General features: G+C 48.1%; 1 protein-coding gene across 1 annotated transcript in view; it reads right to left on the bottom strand.

Moving 5' to 3' along the window:
- Positions 1 to 728: 728 nt before the first annotated feature.
- The window catches only part of NRDE2 (NRDE-2, necessary for RNA interference, domain containing), a 48796-nt gene continuing 32966 nt past the window's right edge, over positions 729 to 16558 (bottom strand). Inside the window, exons 8-14 of the mRNA XM_060095734.1 lie at positions 15941 to 16061; positions 11369 to 11544; positions 8697 to 9083; positions 6790 to 7718; positions 5142 to 5280; positions 1647 to 1718; positions 729 to 1128 (exon numbers count right to left, since the gene is read on the bottom strand). Of these exons, the coding sequence (XP_059951717.1) occupies positions 1003 to 1128; positions 1647 to 1718; positions 5142 to 5280; positions 6790 to 7718; positions 8697 to 9083; positions 11369 to 11544; positions 15941 to 16061 (1950 nt within the window). The 3' untranslated portion in view covers positions 729 to 1002. The remainder of the gene's footprint in view (positions 1129 to 1646; positions 1719 to 5141; positions 5281 to 6789; positions 7719 to 8696; positions 9084 to 11368; positions 11545 to 15940; positions 16062 to 16558) is intronic.

Raw genomic sequence — 16558 nt, 5'->3', positions numbered from 1 at the left:
CAGCAATTCTAGAGAGCATGATTTACCAAAAAAAAAAAAAAAAAAAAGCCAGAGAGCAGCTGTCCACTTTTTTAAAAAGCAGGACCTCAGAGAAGATAAAGCAATTTCCTGTCAGTCAAATGTAACTCAGTTCCTGGAAATCAAAATGAGAGCGTGGCCAACACCGCTGAAAGCCACCTTCGGCACGTGTCACAGGCAGCACTGGGTTTGGTGGGAAGGAGCTCGCTCCATCCTCCACGACTGGCTGCTGGTGAGCTCCCCGGCAGCAGGCTCCTTATTTGTTCAGGCAGTGCTTTCTACACGGTAATGTACCCACAAAGTCCCCTAACGGCGTCCTATTAGAGCCCAGGTTCTGACAGCGGGGCTGGGGAGGGGCCTGAGGGTCTACATTGCTCCCAAGCGACGCTGGCTGCTCGGGCCATAGTCAAGGACGTCACTGAACAGGGTTCAGGGAGTAATGAGAACACATTTGATACAGGTGAGAACACCAAGGTTTAAACGACTCCCCTCTGCTCTGGTCTGAAGATAAGGGTAAAATCTGCTCACCAGCCCAGGGGAGGAAGTCCTAGTATTGAGTAACCAGACCTTTTTTTTGACTGCAAGACCCAGGAGACCTGGCAGGACCACCAAGGATGCCAACCGAGAAGGTACATTCACCCCAGCAGGGCTGGCGCTGGCTGGGCAGGGGAAGAGGACCAAACGAGAACTCACACACCAACCGTGACAGGTTCGGTTATCACTTAGCGTGATTCCTGTCTATGCACATATCTACACGTACATATATAATATGCAAAACAATGGCTTCTGTGTCATTTGCACACGCAAAAAAAGTGCAAGAGGTGAGAGACCAATAACCCAGACACAAACTATCAAGAAAGAAGCTCCAAAGGCAGAGGTCTTAACACGCTCGCATGCATGTGTCACCGTCTCTTCTGGTATCTCCTGGCTCCCACGGGGCAGGCGCCGAGGCCTCGGAGGCACGCCCCGCTCCCCTCCTGGTCTCTAGTCCTCAAGCAGAAGCTCCAGCTCCTCCAGCGGCAGGCGCACCCGGAGCTCCTTCTCCGTCATCAGGTCCAGGATCTCCTGCAGCTCATCGGGGAAATACTCCACGGCATCCAGGTACAGCACCTGGGGCCGGAGAGCAACACCCTCGTCAGCCGGCTGCTCCCTCCAGCTGCCCCGCCACAGCCCACGCTCCCCTTGCTGTCCTAACCCGGCAACACCTTGACGAGCTTCAGGAAGGGCTGAGCTCAAAAGCAGAGGGAAAGCGAGTAAACTCAAAGTGAGACCCTCTCTTTGCAAAGTGGGGCCGGCAGCTGTTGGCAGACACTGCGGTCACCATCAGTCTGGTCTCTGAACGCCTCCTGACTTGGGCTGTACAGGGCAGAGCTGGGACGCGGATCCCAACGCTCTCAGCATCTGGGCTGAGCTTTGGGCAAGTGTTGGGAACCAGCCGCCTATAGCAACGTTCCCATGAAACGCCAGCTCCAGTGCAGGGAAAGGAAACAAATGCCCCTCCGTCTCCAAAGGGGATACTTTGACTATGGAAAGGCCTGGGAGGTGCCCTGTCCCCATGACACTGACTGGATGAAGCTTGGCAGGGAGGTCCTTGGGAATCTGAAGAGACCGTGGCCTTTAGAACTCACCTTTGCCCAAGGACAATTCTGAAGTGCTTTGTAGAACACACCTTTGCTTCTTTCTTTATTTCCTAAGGAAACCTGAGGCAAGGGGGAAAAATACAAAAATGATGAAAGAGAATCCAAGGCCATCCCGGTACTGATCCACCCGGGGCACTGCCACAGTGGCTGATGGGTGGTATGAGTCCATGTACCACGGGATGCCCTCAGGGGCCACTGCTGTGTCTCAGTGGGCCTGGAGTTGACCTTTAACACTTATGACTTGTTTTCATCTCCTCCATCACTGTGGGCCATCACACCTGGCATTACTAAGAGTGCCTAGAACGAGGCCTTGTGCGTGAGGTGAGGGTGATAACTTTACACAGCGAAAATATTTGCTTTAATACTTGCCATTTTCTGAAAACTATCTTAGAGAAATGAGGTAACCAGGATTACTGAATCAGTAACCTTATCAAAAGCAAATTTCGGGTCAGAAATTTCAGTCTGAGAGCACGCAGATGTTCAGCATGTTTTTAATCTAAGCACGTTTTTACACTAAGATATAAAATCCTTATATCCTGTATCAACTCACAGGCGCTTTTTCCACACCTGCTGTGGAAGCCGGAGCAGCATGTGTCCTCCCCTCCATATCCCCGGACCTCTCCCAAGTCCCAGGGAGGGATCTGTCCCTCCTCCAGGGAGTCACAACCCACCGGGCAGCTCCCCAGGCGGGCGTCCGCAGCTGTGAATGGGCACAAGCCGAGCTCACAGAACTGAAGTCTGTTCCTGGGCTTCCTGCCCACCCACCTCCGCCAGACTTCCCCTTCCCACAGCAGAGCTTTCTAGTGGAAGCTGGCTCTGCCCACCAGGCAGCCAGGGCATGGTGTCCAGACAGGACTGGTGAGGGCTGTTGACCAACCTCTCAGAAACGTGGGCGATCAAGAGACCTCCATCCACAGCTCAGGACCTCTATCTACCAAGGACAGTCTCGCCTCCTTTTCGGATCTTTCAGGTTAACTCCCACAGTCAGGAAGACTGGAACTCCCAGCTGTAACCAGCATCTGTGATGACCTTCAGGCCGGCAAGGCGCGGGCCTTCCTCACCCCCTCCAAGTGCCACCCACAGAGTCAGCCGCGTGGCCCGGGGGACTCCTGCCTCCCTCCCTGGTATGAGCCTCGGCCATTCTGAGGCTGGACCTCTGAATTTATACCCAAGAAGCCAGTGTGAGCTGTCCTTCCTTCACACACCAAAATACTTCAGTGTCCTCTGCTAAAATAGTAACTACACTTAAGGCTTTGTTTGTTCCTGAAAGAAGAAACACTGTACTCCTGTACTTTCTCAACCACTGCATTTGTGAGACTCACAGTTAACCCTGGAATCCAGCAAATCCAGGTACGTAAGTTGGCTAGCCTCAAATAAGAACTGCCCTCTGCTATTTCCTTCATCAGTCGGCCACTGGAAAACGCCTTTGCTGCATCAGGTATGAAAGGGTTAAAGGCCAGGTGAAAGCGTGGTAGTGACCGTTTTTCCTCCAGGGAGCCAGAGCCACATCCTTCCACAGTGGCCCCACAGCGTCCTGCCCTCTCCTGGCGCTCAGAGCCTACACCTCACAGTTTGGCCCTAATTTGATTTTTTCCTGAGTTTATCAAAGCGTTAGGAGCTCACCCAGATGCCTCAGAAACTGCGAGGGGAAATCACTGCTCTACTTAATTCTTGGTCTGATGCTAATCTTACCAAAAAGACAGACATTCCTTAATGGTCCCCGTCTTTTTTTCTAAGTCAACAAGAATTTTTCTGTCTACAGTCCACCCAGACTTGGCTCATGGCAGATCCTCAGTAAAAGTACTACAAGTTTGCACTTCACCCTATTTGTCTCTACCTAAAAAAGACTGGAGAAGTTAAACTGGCAAGTGTGCAAGCTCTCCCTCTTTTTAAATTTAAAGTCTTTCACTGGCTTAGACTCCCAGAGTGTTAGCGCTGGAACCATTAGGGAGCATCTGGCGCGCTCCTTCAGTGCGGGCCTGACCACGGGGGTGGAGCTCAGTGGGAACCCAGCCCTCCTGCTGCACCCCAGTGGCCTCCTCTGGTAACGGGCAGGGCCCGCGTCCAGGCCGCGCGTGCCCACGGACACCACGCTGGCGTCTGGACTTCTGAAGGTTTCCATTTCACACAAGGGAGTCAAGACGTAAAATCTGAGCTTTTGAGTCTGAAGAATAAACATTAAAAACACAGAAACTTCGGTGGTAATTCATCTTGATGCCGACTTCTGCCCACAAAACTGTGCCCGTTTGTCCTGGGTGTGCTGTCCTGAGATGCGTCCTTCCCTGCTACTCAGGCCTTTCAGAGGTCAGGGGAGGTGCTCCCCGATGAATTCTGGACTCTAAGAGGATGGGGGAGGCCCAAACCTCTCCTAACCCCTAACTTACCCTCTCTGTATCTCTTTACACCCGACTCTGTCAAATGTCAATGGGAAATGTTCAAATACTTTGATCAACTTCTGAGAAATTATCCTATGGAAACAATCAGAGAGATACATGTTTATCTTTTTTCAGGAAGGTCACTTCTGGCTTCTGAAAGGTACAATATTCAATGGCGGTCACTCTGATATGATTCAACAGCCTTGAGCTAAACAACACTCAAGTGGCCTAGAAGACTGTTTCTAAAAAAGCATGCAGGGCTTCCCTGGTGGCGCAGTGGTTGAGAGTCCGCCTGCCGATGCAGGGGACACGGGTTTGTGCCTTGGTCTGGGAGGATCCCACATGCCGTGGAGCGGCTGGGCCTGTGAGCCACGGCTGCTGAGCCTGCGAGTCTGGAGCCTGTGCTCCACAACGGAGAGGCCACAACAGTGAGAGGCCCGCGTACCGCAAAAAAAAAAAAAGAAAAAAAAAGAAAAAAAAGCATGCAACTTAGCAGTAGATATATTATAGTAAAGGAGGCTCAGCCCAATGCCAAGCCTTTAAGCAAAGGCAAAGACAGTTCAAGACTCCAGGAATGAAGCCCAGGAACCACCTTTCAGCCTGCACAACACATTAACAAAACTAAATGGCCTCTCACCATATTCAATCATCGTGGTACTTTTAAGTAAAGACAAAGTTGCTTTGGAAAGGTCTATTTTAAAAACCACATTCCAGATTGAATCTTATCTTTTAGTAACAAAACAGAATCAGGACCTGGAAATTCTTAGAAGCAGAAGGGCAACAAATTTAGGTCTCTTTCAAATGAAAGCTCTTAGACCATTTGCAAGTTGTTGACTCAACAAAGTCAACTAGGAGAAAGCCACATGACATTCTGCTGCAGTGAACAGCCCAGGCATCACTCCTCGCTACCATTCTACCAAAGGCCCCAGTTGAAAAGGCAACTTGTGACCCCTCCCACGTCCTGAGGGACCTGACGTCATCCCACCAGGACACCCACAGGATGAGGCAAGGCTGAGAGGGGTGCGGGCTGCTGGACACCCACACCGCTCACTTACGAAGGAGAAAGCAGAGCTCTGCATAAACACAAAAACTCCACATCTTTTCTTACCAAAAAATTCAAATACATCCTCCACAGTAAAGGGCACTGGCTGCCGTAGTCACTCCGCATCGCATTTTCAAACAGGGCTCTGATCCGATGCGTCAGGCCGGTCTCGGGAATGGTGGCGTAGACCTCTCTACCATCTACCCTGCAAGACAAAAGCTCGTGTAACTCCAAGACAACTTCCCACACCTACGTTGCAGTGGGAAGAGATACGTCAGTGACAGCAGACGTCAGCGACAAGTGGATCTGAGCACGTCGGAGGCAGTACTGCGCCCAGGTCTGGGGACACGGGGGTGCAGGATATAGTATGATGTGGCTCCTCCAGGGCCAGAGGAAGCCAGAGTCCAGGGTGCTGTGGTGTCTCCACCACACTGGGTCTGCCCAGAAGGCACAGAAACTCCCTGCTTCTCTGTTTCCTAAGGAAAACCTACCCTTTCATCAGCAGAGTGCAAATTTTACTGTATGGGAAAGAAAGACCTTTCAGTTGAAAGTAGAGTGAATAAAATCCTGATGGAAGAAGTAAAAAAACAAGTAAACTGAGATACTATTCTGGACCTCCCTGGTGGCTCAGGGGTTAAGAATTTGCCAGCCCATGCAGGGGACATGGGTTCAATCCCTGGTCCGGGAAGATCCCACGTGCCGTGGAGCCACTAAGCCCTTGCACCACAGCTACTGAGCCTGCACTCTAGAGCCCACGAGCCACAACTACTGAAGCCCGCGCACCTAGTGCCTGTGCTCTGCAACAAGAGAAGCCACCACAGTGAGAAGCCCGCACACCGCAATGAAACTAGAGAAAGCCCGCGTGCGGCAACGAAGACCCAATGCAGAAAGAAGGAAGAGAGGGAGGGAGGGAGGGAGGGAGGGAGGAAGGAAGGAAGGAAGGAAAAGAAAGAAAGGAAGGAAATAAAAGTTAAAAATAATTTATATAAAAAAAAGAAAGAAATACTATTCAAAGGCAATTCTGAACACTCGATTTCTAAGGTCAGAGTGAAGTAACAACAAAGCTTCTGGAAGGAACAACAATGCCTAAGCCAATATGTTCCCAAGCCTGTCGTTTAACCTTCAGATATAAAATACTGTATCCAAAAAAAACCCCAAAACCATTTAAAACATGACACTGTTATCATCAGTAATAATAACAGAGGCTAGTAATTAGTCTGCACTCTCTTTGTGCTCGGTACTCACCCTTCCCAGCAACCCTCTGAGGCAGGTCTTTATTCCCATTTTACAGAAGGGGGAACCTACTGGAGACATGAACTGACTTGTCTAAGATCACACAGCTGCTAAGAGCTGGGATTTGATTCCAGATTCCAACTCCAGAGCCTGTGCTCTTACCCCCATGCTTTTACTACACCTTCTCAGACACCTGAAGACCTGGCAGTCACCACTCATGCACCACAAGCAATGCTCAGGGATCCCAAAAAGCAAGGCCTAGGGAGACAGCCACAGGAGCCTCTGACAAAAGGTGTTGCTACTTGCAAGTCTCTTATTCCTTTTTCACCATGTTTTTCTACAACACAGAGAAACCCCCTGGCAGGCGTTCCAGGCCCGGGCCGCATTCACTTCTGTATTCTGGAGGCCGAGTGGGTGGTGGGAACACAGCAAGCACTGCGTAAAGCTTTCTGGACACACGGACAAGATGCTCTGTAATTACCTCTGCACAGTTTCCACTAGTCTTTTCCTCATTTTCTCAGCTTCAATTGCGAACAACCACGGCTCCAAGGCTTTGGCAGACCTGGTGATCACATCGAAGAATCTTCTGGTCTTACTGGCACTGTGGGACTTACTCTGAATCAGTACATACGACCTCCAAAGAACCTGGTTGTCCGGATACAACTTTAAAGCCTCCGAGAGAGCCTCTCGCAGAGGAGCCAGAGGGTAGACGGCGACTTTCATGTGGAATCTGAGCAGGCTCGTGTGCATCAGGGTGACGGCCTCAAGAACCCTGCTCAGGCTCGGGGGGCTGGCACTGCTCTCCAGACCAGGGCCCTCTGCGGAAACAGAGACCTTGTGTTTTGCAAATACCTGCTCATATATCCGCACAGCGGCGTCGATCCCTATGGTCAAATACTGGAAGAGCATAAAGCATTTAACCAGGCTAACCAGGCGGCTAAAGGAGTCGGCGGGAGCTGGATCGGAGACACAGCTCTCCCCCAAACAGTCCTGCAGCGCGTGTTCATAAGCCTTCCGAGCTTTCAAAATGTGAACGGCCAAGACTTGCCCGGCGTAGGGCCCGTAGGCCCCATTCTCAGTCAGTCTGGTCAGTACGTGAATGGCTCGGTCTGGGGCGGCCCCTCTCACGTCCGGCAACAGCTCCACCTCCAGCTCGGCGTAGAGGAGACCGAGCTCACACAGCTCACGGTCCTTCAGTCCTCCGCTCCCTGCCATGCCCAGTGCTGTATCGAAAACTCTTCTGGCGTCCTCCGTGTTGCCGAGCAACCACTCCAGATGCGCATACTGCTTCCATAGGCAAAAATTGTTGCGGTTGTCTGGCTCCTTAAGGAGATTCTTGGCTAGTTTTTTGCAGTTCTTTCCTTGTGATTTTAATCTCTTCTTGTTTTTAGTGTGCAGACACCAAACGACCTAAAGGTAAAAAGAAAAGAATGATTCCAAGTGCTCTGTGATATTAACGACATCCCTTTGTACCGTCAGCTGCAGAAAGCCACACAAGGCGTCCCCACTGCCTTCCTTTATCACGTGTCTGCTAAACACTTAGGCTCTCTGAGAAACAAATCAGGATTCCACCAGGGCCACAGGAGCCCCAAAACGAACACATCTAGTTTTCCACCTGAAACCCTACAAAGAAGGCTTATATACTCCATGTGTTCTTCTCCAAAGATAGATGACCACCAAATTTTACCAGGCACTTTTTTTTTTTTTTTTTTTGCAGTACGCGGGCCTCTCACTGTTGCGGCCTCTCCCGTTGCGGAGCACAGGCTCCGGACGTGCAGGCTCAGCGGCCATGGCTCACGGGCCCAGCCACTCCGCAACATGTGGGATCCTCCCGGACCGGGGCACGAACCCGTGTCCCCTGCATCGGCAGGTGGACTCTCAACCACTGTGCCACCAGGGAAGCCCCCAGGCACTATTTTAATAATACATACAGCCTGGTGTGTGCAACCTGCAATTAAAGCATCAGAACTTTGGGTTTTATAATTCAATACTAACCGGTGGCCAGCAGAGGGCAGAGGAGTCAACCCTAGACGAACTTCTAGCAGATACTGAAGAGCAGCATAAGTAAGTAGCTTATTTCATCTATTTTAATAAGCCCCTAAATGCTCTAACCTGGCTTAAGCTTAAGCTTGGTCCTTAACACTAACTGCTCACATGATCACAGACATCTGGTAATAAAGAGTCAACACAACAAACAGCTCCCGTCACTGACGCGCTGGACTCACTCCCACCTTCCTCCTCTTCCCCGTGGCCCCTCAGAAGGGGCAGCCACACACCCGGTGGTGCTGTGGCCCAGAGCCCTGAAGAACACCAAGAGCCTGGCCATCCCCCTGACAAACAGCGACGGGAAATGAGGTCCTCACACAGGGGCGAGGAGGCCGGAGTTACCTTTGCAATCTCGTACCGTAACCAGGAGAAGCAGAGCTCAGACCTCTCCTCGCCTGAAAACAAAGGCATCACGAGGTGGAAGATGCTGCGGATGAACTCCTCGCCCTCTCGACTGTGACCCCTGGTCCAGTGCCGGCAACCCAGCTGGTCTGTGCGTCCAACACAGCTGACGCCAGAAAATGAAAGGTTGAGAAAAGTCAAGGGCTTTTCATCATAAAGTCCGTTGTCAAAGATGCTGTTTTCATCCATGGCCAGATAGAGGCAGGAGGCCGGAGGGCTGAAGCCGGAAGGCACACCCAAGAACTGCAGAAAGGCTGCAATCAGCTGAAACTGAAGATCCGGGCTGGAAAGTCGGATCAGAGACTGTCCAATATCATCAAACAACACCTGCAACAAAGACAAAATCAAGTGACCAAATGCAACAAACAAAAAAGCCTTCACAATTTTTTCCACAATTCTTTTTATAGGGATATACTTAACGAGTCAACATTATTCAAATTAAATTTTAAACAGACAAGAGCTAGGTTGTCTGCAAGACGCAAAAAAGCTAGAGGCCTCCCAAGGCAAGCTGAGGGCAAGAGGGTGAGTGCCAGGGGTCCTGCAGCGCCGGCAGCATCTCACACGTCCTGGGAATCCTCCACAGGAGGGGACACCAAAGCGGAAACTTTCAGTCTCCTAACGGATTCACAGGAAATCTAAAATCACATTCACTTCTTTTTTTTTACATTCACTTCTGAGAACACACAAAATTGCTTTTCTAGTTACTTTGATAAGTTACAATTGTGAAAAATTTTTATTTTAAGATAGAAGAGCTTTACTACTTTGTGGTTTCTTTGTATAAAATTGCTTCAGGAAATGAAAAATATGCTAAAAAATACACAAACAGCAGCACAGTAAAAAGGAAACTGCAGGAGCAACAGACCATGCTGAAAGCAACTGTAAGAGCCTAATACTGACTGTAACTGTTTGTAGCTGACTTCACGTAGTAACTGTAAAACGTAAGGCCACGGGGACTACACTGCGTCTCAGGTCCTGCTTATCTGACTGGTCTCTGTGGCCCTCAGCAAAGAGGAAATCAAAACACGAGCACAATAAAAGTGCACTACCTGGGACTCAGCTCATCAAAACCATCACTAATCAGAAAGCTTTTTCTCCTCCAGGCTTTGACTAGAGAAAAAAAATCTAAGAAATCGCTTGCGGCAGTAGTTTGCTCCAGAAATGGGCTTCCGGGAAACCGCCAAACTGCTGAGCCTTGAGAACTAACTTCTGAAGGGTGACCATGAACTCTGTAAAGCCATCAGACACCAAAGACCGAGCCCACCCACTCTGCCTGAAAACTTCAGCTCGGCGGGTCGGGGCCCTCACGGGCAGGCTCGCCACACGACGGACGGTCACCGCGTAAGCAGCGGTTCCCCCGGGCGCTGGCCCTTCCCCCCTGCCCAGAGGCCACCCCCCGTCCTTCCTCCCAGTGCTGTTTTCTCATTCTGGCCACTCCTCGAACATCCCCGCCCTCTGGTTCCTTCACTCGTGCTGATCCCTCTGCCTGGAGCCGAGGCTCTGGCATCAAATAAATACTGCCCACATCCAGGACTATTAATGGAGCGCTCACCACTGGGCAAGCTTCGTCCAGGCACTGGTGACGCAGCAGTGACGGAAACAGGCAAAGTCTCCACTCTTACGGCACGTGTTTTGCAGGGAGCAGGCAGGTCAAAGCTCAGGAGCCTTTGCTGCTGTAAAACCTCTCAGACTGTACTTGTGACCTGTCACATGCCAAGCAGCACACAGTAGACCCTTGAACAGCACGGGTTTGAACTGGGCGGGTCCACTTACACACGGATTTTTTCACTAAACATGTCCCACAGGACCCCGTGACCCGTGGCTGGTTGAATCCGCAGCTGTGGAACCACGGATGCGGAGGGCTGACTGCAAAGTTATACTCGGATTTTCAATTGCTCGGGGGAGTCAGTGCCCCTAACCCCGTTGTTTAAGGGTCGACTGTACTTGGTATCTTGTCAAAGTGGCTCAATTCCAGGTATCAAAATAGAATCTCTTCCTTTCGTTTAATGTAAAACTTCCAAAGCTGCTGGCCACTGGGCACAGAGTAGCAGGCGCCAAGCCATGCAACAGCCGTGAGGGAGGTAACCTGAGTGCCTGGAGAGCACAGGTGCCCAAGAGATGCTACTTCCTCCCCAGCAAGATGAGCTGGACACCCACCGTCCCAACACGGCCTCTACACTCCTGTCCCTCTTGTCTTCCGGAGTCACACCCACCCACACATCTTTAAGGATCCAAGAGTAGGGTGGGGAAAGTGGACACAGTTGAAGAATCTAGGACAGTGACTCCATGCTTTTAAACCCTGAGCCCCCAGGCTTCCGTGTGAAAAATTAACTGAATAACCTGGAAGACAATCTCCAGAAGGGTGACCACCAGAGCCGACCCTCCTCCTCGGGGACAAGAACTATCAGGCTGAGTGCCTCGATGCTCCCCCATCACTCACAGCCAGTGAAAGCCTCCCCGGTTTCCGGGAAAGAGGGGAGTTTCCGTAAGCAGGAGCAGGCTAGAACCTCCCAAGCCAGGCAGGTGCCCAGAAAGCCCAGCAGACTCCTCCGGGGAGCCAAACCCCAACGGGAACGGGGGCAGAGCAAAGACCCCGCGGGGGGCGTGGCGCTCACCTGCCTCTCTGGGTCCTCACAGTCTTCCTCCGCCTGCTTCTTGGTCTTCTCAGGGCGCCACGGCCGCCAGTGTCTGTGGTCTCGGGAGCGCTCAGCAGCAAGCCAGATCTGCCACCTGGGCAGAGTCTTATCTTTAATTTCCTGGTCGTCGTCTTCTGGTTCATCATCGTCATCATCTAGGCAAGAATCAAACTTCTAGCACACCTAACCAGCAAATAAAGCCACCATCAACACTTAAATCTACCTGCTTGTGCCAGCTACAGGGGTGGGCACCTGGAAGGCCAAGGTAAGACCCAGGCCCAGCCTTCTGGGACACTCAGTGGCATTTACAGACTCTCCCATAGTCACTCAGGTTCCCAGAAAAAAACGGCAGGTTAGCCGGTGAAATAAGATGACTGCTAATGCTATCACAGCAATTAAAATGGGAATGACACATATTTAGGACAGCACTGCCCAGAGGAATTTTCTGTGATGCCGAAAGTGTTCCAGTTCTGTGCTGAGTAATATGATAGCTTCCAGCTACAAGTGACTTACTGGGCACTTGAAATGTAGCTGGTAGAATAACTGAATTTTAAATTTGATTTCATTTTAACTAATTTTAATTAAAATAGCCACGTGTCACTAGTGGCTACTGTATTGTACAACACACTTCTAGAATGCTAAATGACATTTAATGAGAGCATTGCTTTAGATTTTCTTAAGCCATCAGAATTTTTAGCCAGTGGCCCTATGATTATGACACATGTTCACTTTTTTTTAAAAAAGAAGTCAAGATATCCTATACTTTATTTCACTTTTGTTTCCTAACTCTGAACATGCAGAATAGGAAAGGAAAAAAGTCTGAGTCTTCTGTAAAGTTCAATATTTAAAAATAAACAAACAGAGTATGTAAAATGGTGCAGCCACCCAGAAAACAGTTTGGCGGTTTCTTATAAAACTAAAATGCACTTACCATAAGACCCAGAAATTGTATTCCTGGTGCTGATCCCAGAAAAATGAAAACCTATGTTCACACAAAAACCTATACATTAATGCCCACAGCAGTTTTATTCGTAATACCCAAAAACTGGCAACTATCCAAATGTCCTACAGAGGGTGAATAGAGAAACAAACTGTGGTACATCTATGCCATGGGCACCGCTAAGCAATAAATATGAAGAAACTGCTGACACATGCAACAGTATGGACGGATCTCAGGGGAATTCTGCTGAGTAAAAGCCAATCTTAAAAAGTTACACAGAAAACAACTGTTAGTGAGGATGTGAAGAAACTGGAACCCTCGTGCATTGGTGGTGGGGATGTAAAATGGTGCAGCTGATGTGGAAAACAGTGTGATGGATCCTCAAAAAATTAAACACAGAACTACCACATGATCCGGCAATTCCACTTCCGGGTATAGACCCCAAAGAACTGAAAGCAGGGACTCCAACAGGTATTTGTGTATCCACGTTCACAGCAGTATTATTCACAACTGCCAAAAGCTGAAGCAATCCAAGTGTCCATCCACAGATGGAGAGAGAAATAAAATGTGGTGTGTACATACAATGTAAAATTATTCAGCCTCAAAAAGCAAAGAAATATGGACACGTGCTTCATATTGTATGAACTTTGAAGACATTATACTAAGTGAAATAAGCAATCACAAAACAACAAATATTGAATGATTTCACTTATATGACGTTCTTAAAGTAGTCAAATTCATAGAGACAGAAAGTAGAGTGGTGGCTGTCAGGGGCTAGGGACAGAGGAGAGGAATGGAGAGTTAATACTTAATGGATATAGAGTTGCAGCTGGAGAAGATGAAAAAGTTGAGGAGATGGATAGAGGTGATGATGGTCGCACAAGTGTCTGAATGTAATTAATGTCACTGAACTGTACACTTAAAAATAGTTAAGATGGTAAAGTTTGTGTGTGTTTTACAATAAAAAATGTTGAAAAGTTACATGCCCTATGATCCCATTTATATAAACATAGGTGAAATAACACGGTAATATAATAATAGACATGGAGAACAGATCAGTGGTAGGAGTGGGGGGAGCGGGGAGGAGGCATGGCAAGAAAGGTACAGCATAGGGGGCCCTGTGGCGATGCAGTGGTTCTGTATCTTGATTGTGGTTACGTGAAGCTGCACATGTGGTAAAGCCGTAAAGTACGAAACAAACACAGGCAAAGACGAGTGCCTGTCAAACCAGTGAAATCTGAATGAACTCTGTGGATTGTACCAGCATCGATTTCCTGGCTGTGCTACTGTCTGCAGCACTACCACTGTGGGGAGCTGGGTGAAGGGTGCACAAACCTCCCTGTGTATTTTTTCCCCAAACTTCTTGTGAGTCTATAAGTATTTCAAAATAAATAACAAGCAAAAATCTCAAAAAATCGAAATGCATGATACGTGTACCAGCATTTTAAACCCAATATTCTACCCAATGCTCTTCTGAATTCCTCAAAGAAGAAAACAAATTTAACTATTTATCACCTTCTTCTAAAGGTCTACATTTGAAGTAATCCTTTAATCACGCTGAGAAACTTACTATAAGAGAAATTACCCCTGTGAGTTACACATCAGACTTAGATACCAGAATTTATTACATCAGTAATTCAAAGAGTTACATGGTTGTGGACAGATGTATATACGTAACAATCACAGCCTAACAGGAAGTGAGGGTAAGCAAGAAGAAATAAGTTGTAATGTATGAAGAAGTACTTCAGAATCAATGAGAAACACCAGCCACTCTCTAGATGCCAACCCTGTCATGATGAACCAAAAACTTAAAAATAAAACAAAACCAAAAATAGCTATCCACTAGTTTTCTGAAAACAAGAATCTTTTAACCTTTCTCCTGATGCTGCTGGGGTTTTGCGTACTCCCATTATATTCATTAGAAAGAAATTCACTGAATTCAGTAGAAGATTCTCTATAATGGAAACTTTGCAGGAATATTAGCACCAACACATGTCCCTAACTTGATACTAAAAATCAAGGTTTCAGCACTGGGGTTACCTTTCTGAGAAAATTACTTTACATCTGATTATGAGTGACGATTAGACATTTGGACATTTATCAGAGAAGTAATGTTAACTTGGTCTCTGGACACTGCTATGAGAACTCTATCCTCATAGAATTGCAGAATATGGTAAACTTTAGAACATACATACCATGCAGTCTAAGAGTCTTGCTCATTCACAAAACATAGAAACAAACAAAAACAAGCTGAAAACACAGAACCATGCTGAGTCGGTCACTCAGAGAAAGATTTATTACCCAAAGACCTATTTTCGTAACTCTTCATGTGGTCTTGCAGACTCAGTGGCTCAAAGTGCAACACCTACTTCCATTTTTCCCTGCAGGTTATTGTTTTCATATATGAAACCACTGAGGTCAGCCTGAAGAACAGTTCCAGTTCTTTTAGGAAAGGACACTCAAGAGAAGTCAAAACAGCTGAGCCTTTGACAGCCCAGGTGAGGCATGACCATCACCAGACAGCGCTGCCCAGAGCAGAGTCACCCCAAATACCTGACGGTCCCACCACCCCACCTGCCTTAGTGGAGGCGGGGATGCCACCTGGCCTGGAGCTCTGCGCTGCCACGCAGACCTTAGCTAATCCAAAGCTTCCATGCTGTGGATGAAGAAACCAAGGCCCAGAAAGGTCACACCTGTGAGAAGAGGCTGGCTGAGTCTGAGCTCTCTCCCCCTCACACTTTCAACAAAACCAGAAAGTGAAGCAATTCCTGAATAGCTGAGAGCTGCACTGTCCAATTCAGTAGCCATAGTGTGAGGCTATCAAGCACCTGAAAGTGGCTGGTCTGAATTGAGACGTGCTGTAAGTATAAAATACACACGAGATGTCAAAGTCTTTGTATGGAAAAAAAAGAAGGCAAAATATCTCATTAATTTGTTTAAATTGATTACATGTTGAAATGTTAATGTTCTGATATACTAGGTTAAACAAAATACATTATCAAAATTAATTTCACCTCTTTCTTTTCACTTTTTTAACGTGACTACCAGAAAATGTGAAGTTACATATGTGACTTGAATTATATTTCTGTTGGTCAATGCTGTCTTGAAGAGTACAAATCTGGAAAATACTTTGGAGTCACTTAGAATGACTACTGTATAAATGCTAGTTAATAATTATTTTATAGTATTCGTAAAAAGGCAAGTATTTTTCAAATAATCTGTTGGTCTGTACACTGCCAAGAAAACAAAAAGACAGTCTTAAACACACACAAAAATGGGAGGAGGGAGAGCAGGGGATTAGTAACAAAATTACTAATCAGAATCAACCTACAAAAGGAAAAATGAAAATTACTTCCTCTGGAAAGAAATTCAACCCTCAGAGTGTATGGACTAAAGGAGGGGATGGCAGTCAACTGCTTTAAAATCTCTAAAGGGAAGAAACAGTCTTTCTCCCAGGTCAGTTACTTCATGAGTTTTTGACACTTTGATGTTTGCACAGTGTTCTTAAGCTACTGATAAATAGCTCACACCTACGAACAAATAACCCATGAAGACGTGAAAACAAATTCTGGAAGGAAAAGGCGGAGCATCTCAACTGACAGGCGCCTTACCTGGGCTGACGACCACCCAGCCGCCCCGCTCCTGCTGCTGCATCCACGCTCTCCAGCCTCGGGCACCCTTCTCCCCAGCCCTGGGCTCTCCACTGTCCCAAAAGGGCTCAAAGAATTCTACCTGTTCAGGTTTAAAATAAAGAGGTTAGTCTACCTTGTACAGAACTGCTAAGTCACTGGGCAAAATCAGTGCTGACTGGCATAAGTGGGGCTTATGATTCTTGAAATCTTGCCTGTCATCAGTCTTGGGAGTAGATATACGATACACAAAACAGAAAAAACAATTAGTGTGACAGGCAGCCACCAAGAGAGGCCCCTGTGGCCCTCCCCTGCCCTGAGGTATTCACACCCTTGAATGTGGGCTGGGCCCAGCGGCTTCTCCTAACAAACAGAATATGGCACAAGGTGATGGGAGGACGCCTCTAAGGTTAGTTACAGAAAGACGGGCCAAGCCCACCAAAAGGGACCTGCAGCTGGGTGGCAGAGGGACAATTTGCTGGTTCTGACCAGGGACAGTGGCACTGCCAGTTCCCTGAATGCCACTGGGCCCCCTAACTGATACCTGAAGTCATGTTGCTTTCAAGACCTTTGGAGGGGAAGGAGATTCAACGTCTTTTT

The sequence above is a fragment of the Mesoplodon densirostris genome, chromosome 4, assembly GCF_025265405.1.
Source record: "Mesoplodon densirostris isolate mMesDen1 chromosome 4, mMesDen1 primary haplotype, whole genome shotgun sequence".
In the NCBI taxonomy this organism is placed as follows: Eukaryota; Metazoa; Chordata; class Mammalia; order Artiodactyla; family Ziphiidae; genus Mesoplodon; species Mesoplodon densirostris.
Note: the sequence above shows the minus strand (reverse complement) of the source record. Positions and strands in the feature narration are given on the sequence as shown.